The sequence below is a fragment of the Agelaius tricolor genome, unplaced genomic scaffold (genome assembly GCF_023055355.1).
Source record: "Agelaius tricolor isolate 1412-34295 unplaced genomic scaffold, bAgeTri1.0.p SCAF_4, whole genome shotgun sequence".
NCBI lineage: Eukaryota > Metazoa > Chordata > Aves > Passeriformes > Icteridae > Agelaius > Agelaius tricolor.
This window is the reverse complement of record NW_027269264.1, coordinates 33,824,057-33,842,380: the sequence shown is the minus strand read 5'-3', so window position 1 is coordinate 33,842,380 and position 18,324 is coordinate 33,824,057. Positions and strand designations below refer to the sequence as shown.

At 37.8% G+C, this 18,324-nt stretch overlaps 1 protein-coding gene across 2 annotated transcripts; it reads left to right on the top strand.

Annotated features, from left to right (window-relative positions):
- Positions 1-132: 132 nt before the first annotated feature.
- GFM2 (GTP dependent ribosome recycling factor mitochondrial 2) lies at positions 133-18,260 on the top strand. 2 transcript variants are annotated; one of them, XM_071425189.1, is made up of 22 exons: positions 133-445; positions 636-727; positions 1,035-1,117; positions 1,661-1,745; positions 2,839-2,884; positions 3,848-3,945; positions 4,986-5,111; positions 5,513-5,601; positions 7,913-8,001; positions 8,229-8,289; positions 8,388-8,573; positions 10,234-10,314; positions 11,030-11,178; positions 11,715-11,855; positions 11,936-12,035; positions 12,526-12,715; positions 13,890-13,966; positions 14,467-14,605; positions 14,724-14,909; positions 16,341-16,456; positions 16,698-16,880; positions 17,343-18,260. In XM_071425189.1, exons 2-22 carry the CDS (start codon positions 706-708, stop codon positions 17,469-17,471), a joined length of 2,376 nt encoding a protein of 791 aa, XP_071281290.1. In that variant the 5' UTR covers positions 133-445; positions 636-705; the 3' UTR covers positions 17,472-18,260. The 2 variants fall into 2 exon arrangements, with proteins under 2 accessions (XP_071281290.1, XP_071281291.1); XM_071425190.1 differs by having other exon boundaries at positions 1,028-1,117.
- Positions 18,261-18,324: the final 64 nt, after the last annotated feature.

Sequence of the window (18,324 nt, the reverse complement as noted above, 5' to 3'; positions counted from 1 at the left end):
AGGCCAGGAAGAGGGGGAGAAACGGAGCGAGAGAGGTCCAAGAGGCGCTTTTTGCTGCCTGGTCTGTCAGGTTGTGGCGGGAGAGCGGAACGCAGGAGGGAGGTGAGGTAGCGGGGGAAGGCAGAAGCAGGTTGCCTTCCGGCGGCTGCGCTGGCCGGGGCGGGTCCGGCGCGGTCCCGGGCTGGGCCGAGGGGGAGGTCCGGGAGCAGAAGGTGACCCGGAGCTAGCGCACGAAACGCCCCGGGGGTTCGGAACGCGGCCAGGAAGGCGGTGTCACTTTGCAGAGAGCCTCCGGGGGTCGGCCTCTGGCGGGACTCGGCTGGGCTCGGCTTGGGGACTCGTCACGGACAACGTGAAGGCAGCGCGCCCTTCCCGCTCCCCCGGTTAGCAAACTGCGCCGGCACCATCAGGAGACGTGTGCGAATCGCAAGATGAGGGAGTGGAGGTGAGCGTGTGCGCTGAGCCCTTACTCTGCATTGTGAAACTACTCCGAAACATGAAAGTCACGGGAGCTGGACAGTGATGTCTCGTCAAATAACCGGCAGCCATCTAGGAATGCTTTTGACGCTGCTGCACTTGGCTGTGCTTAAAAGGTCATAGTACTTAATATTTTCTGTTGTTTCTGACCTAAATAGGTACTTTGCCCTGCCATCCTTCGTTCTTCAAGACTAGAAAAGCTGTTCGCACTTTGCTCACCAGTAGTCGATGCTCTGGATCTTATCTGAGAGTGAGTGTAAATTCTCTAATTTTCGTTATTCTGCTTTAATTTTTCCTGGAGAAATATATTATTTCCATGAGAAATATTTTTAGTGTTTGTGGGCATGCATTTATGCTGCATTGTTAAGACTTGATAATATTATTATTACAGATGTGACACTGATTTATCTTGCAAAGCAATAACCTGAAAAATATTAACCTGATTTCCCATGAAGAAGAAGGAAGTTTTGTGATTGAGTTATGTCAAAGGAACATGGTTAGCCTATCTCGTGTCATAAACATTTTATGCAATGTTTACTTACCTTGCCAGGGAACAGCTTTAGAGACGGGAGGCAGAATGTTGAGAATTATGGGGAAATTTTCAGTGAATGCATTGAAGTCATCAGGTTTGTGCAATAAGGTAAGCTCTCCCCCAGTTTTGATACTTTTTCTGTGAGCAAGGGGAACACTTGTGTTATTCTGAGTAAGCTTTTTTTAATTGATGTGTTGGTTTTTGCTTGGTTTTTTTTTGTCTTTAACGGTTGGCCTCTGGACATTTCATACTTTCATTTAAAATGGGACTTCAGAATTGGGAATTGAATTTGTAAATTTTGTGTAAATTTTTTGAGTGCTTAACTCTTGTTATTGTTGAATTATTTACACAAGTAATTAGATGTATTTAAAAATTTTTGGCTATTGAAAAATATTTTGATGTTGCCATAAATTTTTACTGATTATCCCAAATATTATTTGGATCAACTTTGGTTTAAACCTCAGTGTGGACATCAACTTCAAGCATCTGATTTTAAATAGATGTTTTTTTGACCTATATAAATATCTAGCAACAATATCTCTTCTGGTAGATATTTTTTTTTAGTTTATTTTTCTACAGCTGCCAGAAATGTGGCTGCAAAATAGCTAATCATAACAATTAACATTCTCTATGATTCTTTTTTCTTTCAAGTACATGTATTTCAGAAATACAAGAATGAGAGTCATGGGTGTGACACAGCGAAACTGCAGTCTGAGAAACTACAGTTCTCCGCCAGGTATAAGTTTATGTGGTTTTCTTTATAGTAAGGATTAATTTAAAAGTGAATAAAAATAAGAAATTCTTTCTATTTCTGTACACTTTCTGTTTCGTTGTACTCTTTTGGTCATTTTTTATAAAATTTAATGCATGAAACATAAATAGAGCACTTAGCTCAAGGACTGAAGAGTTTTGTGTTGCTGCTCTTTCTCAGTAGATTTACGGTATAAAGCCTTTAGAAAGCAATAATAAGCTAAGGTACATGTTATAAGAAGTCAGGTCAGTTGTGAAGTGTGCTGGGACCCCTCATTAAGGGTTCCTGTAAGATGCTACTCAGTCTGTCTCTGATGAGACAGATGATCTGTAGGTGGTAAAAGAATGTTGGCTTAAATATTGTTGAATTCTGTGTGGCCTATCAAGGATGAACTATACTACTTTTTTCCCGAAACACAACTTCAATAGCTTGAAGAAGTGAATTTGGGTTAGTTTCATAAAAAATTACCTTGATAATATATATTGTTATAATATTGTTAAAATATATTTATTATTATTGTTATAATATTGTTATAATATATTGTTATATTATAACAATAAAACTTATTTTATAGTTAAGCTGTGTGAGAAAGAATGTATCTTGCAAGAAAATAGCTTTTAAAACTTCCCAGTCCCATATTTTCTCAACACGGGTCAGCTTGCCTTTTATCCCTGAGAATTATACTGTATAGCTTTAAGGCTTAAAGAAGAAATAACTTTTCAAATTAATTATCTAATCACCAGTTCAGATGAATGTCAGCATTACAGTTGTCTTGAACTGAGGTATGCTTCTGCAGAGTAAGATGATGATACTTTCCTGTGTTGCCTTTTTTCTGTTCTTTCTAAGTTACAGCTGTTTTCTCAACCATTTCTCTTTTTTTTGAGATGTGGAGAGGTTTGTTTAAAATTAGGTTAATATCTTTAAAAATTTGAGGTGGTAGAGATTACAGATTGTCATGACTTGTGGCTCTGAATCTTTTTTTTAAATAAGGTTTTTAGAAGCTTTCTTAAATATGTTTCTATATTGGGTTCTGTCTGAAAAGTTTTGTTTTGTTTCTTTTTTTTTTTTTTGTTTCCAGGAGATGTTAAGTCTCTGCATTCTGTCATTAATCCTCATATATCCAGGTACATCAAGCTAGTTTATTGTTGGGATGTAACTTCAGTCAGAACAGTTGATGTGATAAAGCACTGTAGGTTGTTGCCCTGCCTGTCTGATGTGCATGTTTAATATAAAGTTAGTACTTGCTTACCTTTACCCTTGTGGCATTTTAATAGAGAGTGCCTGCTGGTGGCACAGAGGTCCTGTGTTGTCCTTTGCTTGCACCATCATAACCAAAACCAGACTGTTAAGGGAAGCTCCAAATACGTGGTATTGCTGGGAGATGGAGAAGGGGGAAGGATGTCTTGGCAGCTAGAGGGCTGCGGGTGGGCAGGGCTCTGTGCTTTGTTTTCATGGCATGTTTCATGAGGGCAAGGCAATTAGGGGCTAAGCTGCCAAAGTGCCTTAGGGCTGAAGTTCCCTTGGAAGGGTAGTGTGTACCTGAGGGTGAGGTCAAGGCAGCATTAATGGTGAACATGGGGCTGATCACAAGCTGTGCTGTGCAGAACAAGCAAAGCAGTTCTGGAAGCTACTGGCGAGGTACTTCAGGAAGGAAGAGTAGGCTGAACGGGATCAAGGACAGCTTCATGGGAACTTGGGTGTGCTATATTTGGGGTGTAAAGCGTATCTGTGCTATAGGTTGTTTAGAGCACCAGGTGTCAGGGATTAGGATGGACAAGAGAGAGGCGGGGCTGTTTCTGTTTGTTGGGAGGGCAGGTGGGTGAGCATGATCCGAAGAGGGGGCCTTCCATGAACTGGAGCTTGCAAACCTGTTGCAACACTGTTCAGTACTGTTGATTTGAAGAAAATCCACCATATCAATACTGACATTTTTCAGTGTTAAGAGTGTACACTATATCAGATATGCAGCAGAGAAACAATGCTATTAATCTGGTGTGCTGTTCTTAGGGAATATTAACTATACAAATAAGAATTATCACAGGCTTAAAAAATTACTGCACTAACCACAATGTTTTCACTTAATGCAGAATCCGAAACATTGGCATTATGGCCCACATTGATGCAGGCAAAACTACAACAACAGAGAGGATGCTGTATTATTCTGGATATATAAGAACACTTGGAGGTTAGAAATGCTCTTTGTATTTCAGTAGGTTTAAGAAATTTATAGTCAACAATTACATGCAGTACAGTTGCTGATGGAATATCTCATGTAGGAGGCAGTTGTTCCTAAGTTGTGCTGCAGTTTAATTGAATTTTAATGCATGTTCCTTTTTCCACTAAGGTAGTTTTGATTTCAGATATCATAGGTTGATATTTTTCTTTTACTTTCAGCATATTATGTTTTATTTAACATTTAATTACAGAATCTCCTTATTTTGCTGTTTGCTAATTGGCCATTCTGGTAAAGCAGTTTGTTGAGTTCTCTTTTGACCTGTGAAGAGGGCACAGTAAGAAAAAGTATTCATTTCTTTTGAAAGCCATGACACAGAAAGACTTCTTTGCTACAGCAAGTTTAATAGAATTCTTCAATATTGAAATGGTCACAGCAACCTCTTTTTGTGTTTCATTTTGACATTTTAAGTTTTATACCCTGTTCTCAACTGTATATGACTGATGGAAGATGTTCAGCTTGTCAAGCAGTTGAACTTGGGATCCCACTAATTTAAAAATGTGAACTGCTTCTCTTGTTATTAAAAAGTAAGCAAAACCCAACCTCTTTCTTGGTGGTTTGTTTGCTTGTACTTTACTTTTGATTTAATTACCTTTTGATTACCAAATTTCAAAATGTCAGTCACATTCCATACAGTGAGTGCAGCCAGGTTTTTTAAAGTTGTAGTTTGTTCATGATTTTGGACTTTGTTTAGTTTTTAAGATTCTCATGGTGCTACTGGGATTAAGAACAACAAAAATGTTGTTGAAATAGCTTGTCTTTTACTTGCAGGGCATTTATTCCTAGGAAAGGGAGCCTGGTAAATTACCCGGCATTGTAATGTTTCCAAAAGGCTAATTTTCTTAGCTTACACACACACACACACATATATATATGTATATCTATATATATATGTAAAAGAGACTATTTCCACATCTCTCTTGACATCTGTATTCAAAGACAATTTCAGATTTTGAGTTGATTACCTACCTAGTCCTAGTTTCTGTTTGCAGATGTTGATGATGGAGACACAGTGACAGATTTTATGGCACAAGAGCGAGAGCGTGGTATTACCATTCAGTCTGCTGCTGTTACATTTGACTGGAAGGACTACAGAATCAATCTGATTGACACCCCTGGTACTGTTCTTTAGTTGCACTCATGTTATTAAGGGAGAGAGGGTGAGGTGGAGTGTTGCAGAGTGTCTTTGTCTTAAATGTCATGCAAAATTTAATTGGTTTAATTGCATCAATAAAAACACCTATACTAAGCTCTGTTCAGCTTTGGATAATTATTACTTGCTGACTCCTAGCTTATATAAAGTGAGCTCAGATGTTTCCACATTAAATCGTTCTCAGTTCTAGGATTGCTTTATAATAATCTTGCTTATTTCAAAAACTGATAGGTGTATTTCCCTGCAAGTAAAGAAAAAGTTGTTTTGACTTTATTTAAAAGAAAAAAGATGTTGTTTAAATGTGTAATGACCTATTGATGGTTCCTGTTTCAATTATGATGGTATAAAAGGAAGATTGTTTTTTAGGCCATGTGGACTTTACAGTGGAAGTTGAGCGTTGTTTGAGAGTCCTAGATGGAGCAGTAGCGGTATTTGATGCTTCAGCTGGTGTTGAGGTAAAATCAGCTGTTATATTTTTTGTGTGTGTGTGTGCAGTCTGTCTGGTAAAGGGGAGAGATTTTCTCAAACCCTTTGTGTTTGATTAGTCTTTCAGTTCCCCAGGAAAGATGAAATTCTCGTGACCAATTCAGTCTCTCAGTGTTCTGTTATGGGGACCCAAGAGTGCATATGACCCTTCAGTGAACAATCCACTTGATCAGAGCATGGTTCAACTACCTTGTTCAGGGTCATCTGCAAACAGAAAGACATCCTCCTAAGGGGTCCTTAATTGGTCTGTTGGTGCCTCAGGAAAGATCCAGGGAGACATGCCAGCAGGTTAAGAGAGACCCTGGACCTTCACAGTGCAGTATGTTGCCTTCTGCTAGCAACTGTTAGCACCCTTAAAGGACTAAGACTTAACAGTTTATGGAATAGCACTCCTCATTGATGTAATTGAATTCTGTGACTGGTTAAGGTTTGAAGACTTCTGGTGATAGCATTTGGTTGCAAAAGTGCCTTCAAAGCAATATGCTAACCAGCTCCAATCCTTAACCAAAGCTAGCTTGAGGTAGTCATTCATCATGAATAGAGTATGGTTCTTACCCAATAGATGTCGCTGTAGGAATGAAGACAAGTTCAGCCTGTTTTCTGATCCCAGAAGTTCCCAGGAGCCAACTTCTCTCCATTTTTAATTTACTTTAATACTATTTTTGTGTCTAGGTGGAGCTTCAGTGACTGTAGTCATGCGTCATGTTCAGTGGGGGTGGTCGTACCTTCTAGCTGGGTAATAGTAGTGTTACATCTAAGGTCACCTTTAAGATGGAGGTGTATCTTTAAGAAATTAAAGATCTTAATTAAAGGTCTGTGATCTTGCCATGGTTCCCGGTTCTTATTTTTTTTCTCCCTTGGTTGACAGCTGCTATGTGACTTACTAGCCACAAGGTACCACTGAGTTCCCCCTCTTGCAAGGATTTAAACAGAACCTGGACACAGTGTCTTCACTCTGCTCAGCATGTATTGTGTAGGAAGTCAGGCATGCTGACCCCATCCTGTCTGGGGAATAGCAACTGCATCTCACCCTGTAGTTTCCACAGTTACAAATTCTCTTAGAGGGTGAATGTGCCTTCCCAGTTTTCTCTGATTTTACCTCCAGTCACTCGTCATTAAACACTCCTGCACTGTTTAATGACTTTAATCAGGCAGAAATAGTGTACAGAGATTTTTCTCTGTATTAACTCTCTCAATGCTTTTATAAAAACTCAGCTTCAGGAAACTGAGCATTTAATTTTAAGTCATGTGGTGCACAGGAATTTCCATGGTAATGAACAGCAAGTGTGATTATCATTAAAAGTTTGGAATGGTTTTGTTATTTTGTTGCTGTCTTTTACAACTGTTGATTGAGGTGAATGCTTCTGACTAGCTCCACAAATTGAATGAAATTAATCTAGGCCAATTTCTCATTTTCACATTTCATGTAGAAAACAGATAATTTTCAAGGAGGTTTTCTGCCTCCCCAGTGGCCCTTTTAACAGAGTGCAGAAAAGGTGGAGGCAAGCTAGAACTGGACTTTTTACAGCATAAGATGTTTAAGTAGTTCAATCCTGTAGAAAAGTTACATGTGAAGTCCCTCTTGCATGGGACATAGGTTTTTCCTGGATGAGGGATGAGTGAATTCTTAATCACTGTAAGTCACATTATTTAACTTCCTACTGGAAAACATGTAGGTGCCACTAAATATGAACCTGAACTGAGTAATAGCTTCCACCCTCAAAAACAAAGCAATTAGAACTTCTTGTTTTTTTCTAAAACTCTGTAGCAAATTCCTGCATTATTCCTTGTAGTGGCAAGAGTCTATTACTGAATCTGAACTGATTTTTCTATATACCTGTTTTAATTTTCAAATAAAAATACATATGATAAAGGTCTCAGCAGTGCACAAATTACTGTTAAAACCACAGTAGTTTTTAGTGTTGTATGTGTTGCCACAGAAATGCTTGCCTGTGTGTGCCTAAGTAATTTGGCAATAAAACATAAAGTCACTACATTACAGAGTTTTCCCCATATATGCCCCCCATAATGCTTAGTTTCTCTTCACATTCCCTTGCCACTATGCCTGCATGCCTTTAGTGCAGAAAAGGAAATGACAACAGCTGAGAGACAAGATAAGATAAAGCTGCTTTTGGAGTTCATCTGTTAAGCTAGATATGGGATTGTCACAATACACAGCACAGTTCACTTCTCTACTCTCAACTCAGACCTTCAGTGGTATTGGGGAGCATGTAGTGCAGCTGTTGACACTAATGTTTCCATTTTGTGTTTTGCTTTTAGGCACAAACTCTGACAGTCTGGAGACAAGCGGACAAACACCAGATTCCACGAATTTGCTTTTTAAACAAGATGGACAAAAACAGGGCAAGGTATTCAGGCAGTTATTTTAATAATTGTTAAGAAGCTCATAAGAGAATGTCTAGCATTTTCTGTTAAGCATAGAGCAACCCAATTATGTTAATACTGTATACTTCTTTGGTTATGGAAATGCATATTTTTGTATAATTGTAGGAGTAATTTTTGCAGTAAATAGGGAATGGTGAGCCTATCATACTAATATCATAAAGTTTTGTTTAACTTAGTATCTTTTCTGTAGTTTTACATATGCTGTCGAGAGCATCAAACAAAAGTTGAAGACAAAACCCTTACTGTTACAGGTAAGCTTAGAAATTAAATGCTTGTTTCATTTCTTTTGAATGGAACTACTTTCTTAATTTTTTTTGCATCTGTCTAAGACAAAGTCTCTGATTTGCAGTTGCCTATTGGGGAAGCCAAGACCTTCAGAGGACTGGTTGATGTTGTGACTAAGGAGCAAATAATTTGGAAACCTACTTCTGATGTGGATGATGGAAAAAATTTTGAGCGAAAACTGCTGCTGGAGACTGATGATCCAAACCTGTTCCAAGAAGTCCAGGATGCAAGAAATACCTTAATAGAACAAGTAAAGTTCTAAAGTAAATACATAATATATTTAAACTCATTACTCAGAGCAGTAGGAAAAGTAGGCTGAAAGAGACCTCTGGAGGCGTCTGGTTAAGTGATCAGCTTAAAGCATTAGGTCGACTTGTTCAGGCTTGTTCAGTTGAGTTTTCAAGTCCAAGGATGATGATTCTCTGTAGACAGCCTGTTCCAGTGCTTGATCATAATTTCTTTATGTCCAGTGGGATTTTACTGGGGTGCAAGCTTGAACTGCCAGGCTGGTGCTTTCCTTGTGTACCTCTGAGGAGAATCTGGTTCTGTTTTCCCTGAAGCAGGGCCACTACTGCTAGTTCAAATAGTAAGAAACAGTATTTGCATCCTGATCTAGCGTTTCCAAGCCAGACAAACCCATTGCTCTGGGCCTCCAGCTGCGCTCCAGCCCCATTAGTGGTTTTGCAATTGAGTTCCTACAATTTGTCTGTCTCTTTTGTGCTGGGGAAGCTAAAAGCAGACAGTGTTTGTACTGTCTTAGATGCCAAAATATATTTGGTACATTGACATGAAATGTGACAGATATGACTTGAAACCTGCAGGGTATCCATACTCTTCTGAAATGACAGCTAAAAGCTGGATGGGATGTTGCAGCCTGGTCAAAATGGCACTAAATGCTGTATTAGAAGCAGCTCAATCCGATTATAAATCGATCCTTTTTGTTGGAAGGGCTGCCTTCCACACAACTTTGAATAACATTGTGCAAGTGCATAAACAGATTATGGTAGCTCTGTTTCCTTTGAAATTGGAGAGATCTTTTTTATATTGCTCTGAGTTCAGTAGAACATATACACAATCTGGTTTTCAAACTTAGTAGGTTTTGAAATGGCAGTGTTAATACCCAGCCTTTTTTCTTAAGAAATGTGTTGTCAGGTAGAAAGATTTGTAAGAACAGTGTTGGTTTTTTTCCCCTTTGTTTTCTGGGCCCTTCCTGAAGGAGGAAGGGGTGTACCAGAAGTGAGATAATTGAGATAACCCTGTATTTGTAAAACATTTTTGAAATGCTTTCTATGCTGTTAATACTCCTTATCAAAACCCTGTAAACTGTAGCATTTTGAATACTGGCCATTTTGCACACGTTACTTTCACTTAATTAAATGAACTATTTCCTTTATCTCTCATGTTTTAACTGTTAACTTGATAAGACTTCTAATTGCTTATTTCAGAATTTGGCCAATTGGTGTGTAGCCAATAGAGAGGGCAAAGTGCTTTCCTGTGCTTGGGTGTCCTGAACCTGTGACAGTGCAGGGATGTATGTTAGATGTTTAAGGAGTTAATTTACATGTCAAGCTAACTGGTACAATTTAAAATCAGAGACATGTTCTTGGACCTACAAACCCTTGGCATGAAGAAGGCCAAAATGCCATGATGCTTGTCTGTTTCTTCTCGCTCAGTATCTGTTGGCTTGTAAAGGTTGCTTGCTGCTTACTTCAGACTTCCCTGGGTTTTTTTCCTCCATCCTTTCTTGAAGCCTTCATTTCCATAATTTTATATGATCTGAGTTTATAATTGCTGATGTCTTTAAAGGCTTTGTTTCTGCTCTGTTTAGCTATATATTCTAAGTAAGTTAGATATGTAACTTTTCTGTGAAACTGCTGTATGCCAAATAATAAAGAACTATTCTGTTGAAGGTTGCAGATCTGGATGATGAATTTGCTGAGCTGGTTCTAGGAGAAAATAGTGAAAATTTTGACTTAATACCAGCTGACAAGGTATTTTTTTACATTTACAAGTGTTTACTAGTTCTTGTTGCAAGGGTTTGGGTTATTCTTCCTTTAACACATGCAAATTATGATTTTGCAGATTTTTCAATAAAATGAGATCATACCATCTTACGCAGTATATTAACAGTAGTGTGGATGTAGAACAATATATTCAGAGTTAGTAGGAATTTTATAAAGATATGCTATTTTAGGATTCTTAGGCATGCTAGGCTTTATTTTAAAAGTTGGGTACATTTATTTAGGAAGGTGGGGTTTTTTTTGAAAGTTAGACTGCTACAAAAAGGTTTAGGGAAAGGTGAATGGAACTTTCAGGTAGACTCAGTGCAGTTTGTGACTGAGCTGCTGATTCTCACTAACAAAAATAGCATCTCAGCTACTTTGAAATGGTTGGATCTTTAGACACTGCATGTTGAAAGCAGTAAGTTACAACATACTGAATTCAAAGGATTGTTATAACAAGAACAGCAGCAGATTTGTGTGAAATGTTTAGAAATCTTAAAACCAGTGTCTTCTGTTTTAGCATCTAAATGTTTGGGTTTATGGTTTGGAGCTTGCTAAAAGCAGTGAAAGGATTTTGGATGAGTGATGTTGTATTTACAAACATACTTTTTAGATTTTTGGAGATTAGTTAGCAGTATCTAATAGCTGGAGTGCAACTAAATTGTAGATCACGTAGTAACAGAAAATAACTGGTTTTTTGCAGCTGCAGTCTGCTATCCGCAGAATCACGCTAGCTCAGAAGGCTGTCCCTGTGCTCTGTGGCAGTGCGCTGAAGAACAAAGGGGTGCAGCCATTACTGGATGCTATTACTTTGTACCTGCCCGCACCTAATGAGCGTTCATATGAGTTTCTGTAAGTACAGGTAGAAAAGGAGATTCAGAAAAAAAGAAGGAAAGATAAGTAGGAAAGCACAAAAGGAGAAAATGAAATATATTAACAAAGCATTCATATTTTTAAAAAATATTTACTGTCTTTAGGTATTAAATAATAGTAGAGATGTGTAGACAGAAAAATACACTTGAGTACTGAACCTGCTTTGTTCAGTTCTACTGGAATTGGATGCATTTATCTCCAACTGTCAAACTTGCACTTTAGAGTTCTTTAGTCTTTTTTTAATCTGAGGACATTGTCATTTCACAAAAATGTGATCTAGTAATCCTGTTTAGTATTGTCTGAATCACATAACATCTTACATAACATATCCTATTGGAGGTGGAACTGCTTAGATTATTATTTTTTGGTACAAATTACAGTTTTTGAAAATCTGCCTCCACTAACATTGCAGTAAGAAGCATATCACCTCTTAAATGAGTGAAAGTTTAGGTAAAAGTGCATGTGAGCAGATTAATCCTACAAGTATGCTTTTTGTTGTGCTTTTTATTTTGCAGACAGTGGTACAAGGATGACCTGTGTGCCCTGGCATTCAAAGTTCTTCATGATAAATGTCGTGGACCACTAGTTTTTGTTCGCGTTTACTCAGGTTCACTGAAACCTCAGTCAGCTGTATATAATATTAACAAAAGTTGCACGTGAGTAAGATAGAGGTGTGGTTCTATGTAGTATTGGAATGCCTGTTAAAGTCCTGAGTAACAGAGAATTTAATTTTCAGGGAGAGAATGAGCCGGCTGCTCCTGCCTTTTGCTGATCAGCAAATTGAAATACCATCACTAATGCCTGGCAACATTGCTCTCACTGTTGGGTTAAAACAGGTAATGAAGAATACGGATACTGTAAAGGAGCTTGTTTCACTAGTGTGCTTCCTACTTCTATGATATCATATCTCTGATATTCTTGATTATGGTGACGTATGTAAACTTGCTTTATTTGAAGTACATTTAGATGTACTTCCTCCTAAAATTAAATACCACAATCTACAAATATCAATAATTGACCTGGAAACTGCAGTGCTGATGGGAAAGGACTGATAGCTGAAGGTGTATTTTGTTAGGGTTGGGCTCGTATTAATACTGTAACTCTTAAAATACAGTGTAATATCACAAAGAGACCTCCTGTGGGGAAGGGGAATGTTGGTCTGAATCAGTTACCCAAAAGGAACAGTTTCAAGTTCAAATAAATGTATTTTGTGCTTGCTTCATGAATCTCATTTACACAGATTTTCTAAAATGTAACCAGCTTTAGCATACATTTTGAATTTGGGGTTGGTTTTTTTTTCACATCACTTCCTTTGTTGATCTCTAGAGTGCCACTGGAGATACCATAGTGTCATCAAAGGCTTCAGCTGTTGCTGCAGCACGCCGAGCTGGAAGGGATGCTGGGGAAAAGAAGAGGTCTGGTAGTGGTGTAGACAGTCTTCTGCTGGCAGGTGTTGAGATCCCTGAGCCTGTCTTCTTCTGTACCATTGAACCGCCTTCAATGGCCAGACAACAAGGTACAATGCAGCCACCTAACTGGATGACTTAACAGACTTAACAGCCCATTGATCTAGTATGGTTCTTTCTGGTGTTTTTTATACTGAGGGTATACTTCAGATCATGATTGTCCATATCCTTTGCTATAACTGCATCAAGCAGTAGTGGTACTACTACTTTTCTAGTTTTTGTGTCTAGAAAAGTAGTAGTTCTTCATTTAGAAATAGAAGGATACTTATTCTGAGTTTTGCTGCAGTTACAGTGGTGGGCTGAACATAGTGTCTCGAGTACAAATAGCCTTAAAATGTGGGGTTTTTTTCAGCTGGCACTCTTGAGTTTTACTCTATAAAGTCTTCGTATACCAAGAATTCTCTGTGTCTAGTTAGGGTTCATCTTTGCATCCTTACAGTCCTGTAATCTTACTGTTTTCTCAACAGTAGATGGCTTGGTGATATGACTCTTTTTGGAAATACCCTTTAAATTCTGTATCTTTGTTCTAACAAAGCTGAGCTTGTTTGGGGGTGAAGAGGAGGAGGGGAAGTACCAGTGTACTGTTACAGAATGGAGTGAGGTAGAAAACAGATTTGGAGCAACATGTCTGCAGGCTGAGCCACTGGGTTATAAGGTGTTACTGATTTTGTAGTGTTTGGATGTTTTAGTTTGCTTTTGTTTGTTTACTTTTGTGGCTTTTCCCCCCAAAGACTGTAAGGTATGGTGGATACAGTCTTGGCTCTTGATTCATCATCTGCTGCTTTCCTCAACAGTTAAGATAATGCGGAATCAGAAAAAAACCCAAAACTATGTATAAAAAGTGATTTACATTTTCATTTGGGCCATTTCATGTTATCTTGAAGTACTTAGGTAAATCATGTAACAGTTGACATTTCTCTTATCAGTTATTTACTGGCTTCATTAGTAATTTGTTGGTTCCAGTCTGTCTTCATAGAAACACAAAATATCACTCTGAAAATAGCATGTATAATAATTAAATTCAAGCACTTTTTAGCACAGTTAATCTGTGGGATAAAATCAGAAGTTGCTGGTTACTTGTAATTTGACCTGAATTTTTTTGTCAAAATCTATGCTCCTCAAGGATTCTTTTGCTTGTTTTGAGGAAAGTGATATTTAGGCACTAACTCTGATCTTCAGATTACTGAATTTGCTTCAGATAAAATGTTTGATATTTCTGTACAGACTTGGATAATGCATTGAGCTGCCTTCAGCGTGAAGATCCCAGTTTAAAAGTGAAGCCAGATCCTGACACAGGACAAGTAAGATGAATCTTCTATTGCTCATCTTATAACATTATTTTAGAACATTAAGACCACAGTTTAGTTAGTTCATTTGCATATTGATGTGTTCTTGATTAAAAAGAACTCTCTGAATGTTCCTATGATATGTGTATGAAACTAAAATAGAGCCTTGTCACTTGTGCTTTACAGAACAGAGGAAGTCAGCCCATGCTCTGCATGTTTTTGACAATTCTGTATTTAAAAAGGTTTGAATTACATAGTCTTTAAGGTTAGGTAAGATTATCTTTTTTATGATGAGCACAGTACTGGTAACAACACTCTCACTTAAACGGTGTTTATGTTAGATGACTTAGAGCCATAATACTTCAAATTCTAAGGGTCCTTTGAATTAGAAGCATTTGAATTAGAAGCATTTTTCAGAGACAATTTGAAGCATGCAAGTCATTGCTTAAAGAATTTGTATTAAAACCTGAATTTTGCATGTTTTTCCACTTCCCTCTTAATTATCTTCTCACCAGACTATCCTCTGTGGCATGGGAGAGCTACACATAGAAATTATTCATGACCGAATCAAACGTGAATATGGAATTGAGACTTACTTGGGACCTCTTCAAATAGCATACCGAGAAACCATCTTAAATGCTGCCCAAGCTACAGGTAAAATGAGTGAATGCAAGGCACATCTTGTTTCTGGCTGTGTAGCTTGATTTACTTTAAATGATATATGAGTAGCTTTCAGATGAATTTTATGTATTATTTTTTCCTCCCCCTGCAGATATATTGGACAAAACAGTAGGTGATAAACGACACTGTGTAACTGCAGAGATAGAGGTGAGGCCCACGTCAGGAGAAGGGGCAGCAACAAAACCCATCATCAGCTATGCTGAGAATGTCAGTGAAGTACTGCCCAAAGAACTCCAAGGAGCTATAGAAAATGGAATCACAAATTCATGCATTCAAGGTAAAGGAAATGTTATGTCAGCTATACTGGTCTAATATTTTTGTAAGAATCCATTTTCTGGAAGGCAAAACTGCTTGGTAGCTTGAAAAAAAGATAGTACATAAACGTACAACTAATGTATATGTAAGGTACAAAGGAAAATTACAAAAACTACAAAAAATTCTACTACAAAAATTGCCAAATGTCTTTTTCTCTTTGCCTGGAATGGAAATCAGTTTGCCTTTGGTTTGCTTTCAAGGTTGTTGTCTTCTCAGTCACTCAACAGTGAGCTTGGAGTTCTTTTGGTTTATTTTTTTAATGTGGTGTAAGAGATAAGACATTTACTTCATGACATCATGTAAACCATAGTGATAAAACAGAAATGGTTTCATAGGCCAACATGTATTACACTTCTATTACAGTTACAATACTAATGCATTTTTTTAATTTTCAAATATGCTAAATCCATGAGTTTTCAGCAAAAAGCCTTACCTAATTGGAAAGTGTGTTTTCTAAAGGATTAAAGTGCCCTTGAATAAATTAAAAGTGTCCCTGACTTTTAATTAAAAATAGGAAGTCTTATGTAACTTGTGGACAAAAATAACTTGTGGACAGTAATATCAGTAGGTTGCGGATTAACAAAGGAGATTTTAAGAACCAGCATGAAGTGATTTTTCATATTTGTTCTGTGGAACTCGAAAGCATCTCCTATCTTTGGCTGTAGAATGTCTTAACCATGTGCTTTCTTTACACTTCTTGAAGAAACTTCAGAACTGTGCTGTCTCCAGCCTAAAATTGATGCCATTAAGTGCTTTAAAAAAATAAAAATACCTGGCCATGTTCTTCATTTAAAAAAAGTAGTGTTTCTTTTCTCAGATGTGTTTCAAGCCTCATATGTAGTCTAAGACAGTTTGGTCTAGTTGAGAGTCCTGGGTTGGAGGTAATCTGCCTTAGGACACTAGTTTATGGAATTGAATTACCCCTAGAGTTTTGGTTATGTGTTAGTATCAGGCATTGCAGAAAATACAGAAAATATTCTGTCTTCTGGTTAAACAAAAGTTTTACCTGCTTTCTCAAATGATGTCTTGTAAAAGAGACTTGTTTTAGAAAGTATAATGTATTTAAAAATAACTTTTTGGTAATGGTTGTCTGGATGAGTATATATCAGGAGGTTCTGAAAATTATCTGTGCTTTTGGTAGAGAGAGTTAAGAAAGTATGAGGCTGCATTCCTTTGTCTCTTTTGGTAAAGTTAGGCAATGACAAAACCTCTAAATCAGGAACATGACCAGTAGCCACACCCCTGGGAGAGGACAGGAAAGGAAAGAGCAAAGAGGAAAGTGAGAAACTTCCAGTTAATTCTGAAAAATTTTTGCACATGTCCTAATGTTCTGAAAACAAATGAGCTTGTTTGTTTTTTTTCCCATTTATCTCTTCTTCATGGCCCTACCCAGGACCTCTGCTTGGATTCCCAGTTCAAGATATAGATGTGACAGTGCAATCACTGACAGTGCACCCAGACACCTCGCACACAATGGTATCAGCCTGTGTCTCCCGTTGCTTGCAAAAGGTACAGTGAAACTGTGAGCTTCTCTGAACACAGTAGCGTGATCTACTGCTGGGAGAATACATGTGTATCAATATCTGGTCACTTTTCCTCTTTGCATGCTCTCCTAATGCCCTTGCTGGGGAATTTACAGCTTTTGCAAGTAGAGAGTTTGAGTCAGCTTCAGTGATACAAGTACTTATGTCAATTTTATTTAAAAAAGCCCATAGAGTACATCAGCATAACTTCCTTCCTTTCCACATAGGCTTTAAAGAAAGCTGGTATACAAATACTGGAGCCCCTGATGAACCTAGAAATCACAGTAAGTGAAGATCATCTCAGTGCAGCACTTGCTGATCTTGCACAGCGGAGAGGTAATATTCAGGAAATCCTGTCTCGTCAAGACAACAGAGTTGTGGTTGCTGCTGTTCCACTAGCAGAAATGATGGTATGTGATTACCTTACCAATGATAAAACCGATCTTTTTTATATGCTTTAACATATTTGGCTTCAGTTTACTTTTCCTTAGTTATGGATAAGTAAATTTAGAATGGATTTTTTAAATTGTATTTTAATTATTGAAGGTCAGAAGGAAGTGTCCTCAAATTGAGTAGCTGTTTTTTATGCCAAATTCAGATTGCTAAACCAGCATGTATTCAGCTGTAAGCTAGAGAACTAGTAAATACTACTAAAACAGGTTTTATGGAGAACAGTTTTTAAAAAAGATTATTATTGACTCATGCATGTGTTGCAATTCTAATATAGTAATATTGGAAAGTTAACTTACTAGTACACTGCAGTATACTTCTGACACTCTTTTTTACTCTCTCTGTGGTCTAAGCAGCTTCCTGTGCTAACTTATCTTGCCCTTATCCTAACCTGAGTGACATGCATTCTCCATTTTGTCCAGGGCTACTCAACAGTTTTGCGTTCTCTAACGTCGGGCTCAGCCACCTTCACATTGGAGCTTGCCAGTTATCAAGCCCTGAGCAGTCAAGAGCAAAGTGCACTTCTTCAGAGGAAGATGGGGTTGGTGTGATCTTTTCTCTCTAGGAACAGTGTTTTCTGTCCTCTTGCTAAATATTTTCGTATGTACACCAGTGTGTTCGTCTGGGACCAACTGGTGATGGCAAATAATGAGTTAGCAGCTGTATGAACAGACTGCTTTTAGCTGTCCAGGGAGGAAGGTTCAAGAGACTCTGCTCTGCTGCCATAACCTTATGATTGCAAAGCAGCAATGCAACCACAAATTGCTGCTCTGCAAATTCTTATCTTGCGGACATTTGTAATGAGAAGTGATGCAAATCGTCTTCACAGAAATGAGCACTAAGTCCACCTTAATGTGCCACTGGACTGTTTTCCTGATCTAGTAAATAAAATTTGTGGAAGTTTTGTTTATCACTGAAGTAACTTCACAGTTTTGGCACTCTGTATTTTGTTTCCAGCTGTACAAAGGATATGGTTAATAAGCACTTTACATTGTACAACTTACAGGTATTACTTCTACTGGTAGAAACCAGTTTTGAACCAGAGTTCAGGACTGGGTGTAATTTTTACCTGAGTTTATCAAGTAAGAAATGGATACTTCTGCAAATCAAGTAAGATATATGTCAAAAAGAAAAATACAAGAAAGGCAGTTTTTCCAGATCAAATTCCTACCTACCACCCTGCAGTATGTTAAGAACAGATTTGTTTGTTTGTTTACCTTTTGGAATTAGTAAACTAAGCTGTAATCATTCTGATTTGCTATGGGTTGCAATTATCTGGTTACCTAGAAAAGGGGCAAGTGATACTTTGAAATAAAAAAATAGTTTGCTCCAAATTTAAATAATGTCTTAGCTTTATTTTCTTCAACCTTAGAGTGTACGGAATTAGTAACTCTATGGTATCAA

Excerpts from the sequence above, each read along its gene's own strand:
- GFM2 (XM_071425189.1), top strand. The coding sequence starts at position 706 with ATGCTCTGGATCTTATCTGAGA. Across the intron at positions 1,746-2,838 it reads AAACTACAGTTCTCCGCCAG|GAGATGTTAAGTCTCTGCAT; the intron begins GTATAAGTTTAT and ends TTTTGTTTCCAG. Across the intron at positions 16,881-17,342 it reads TTCCACTAGCAGAAATGATG|GGCTACTCAACAGTTTTGCG; the intron begins GTATGTGATTAC and ends CATTTTGTCCAG.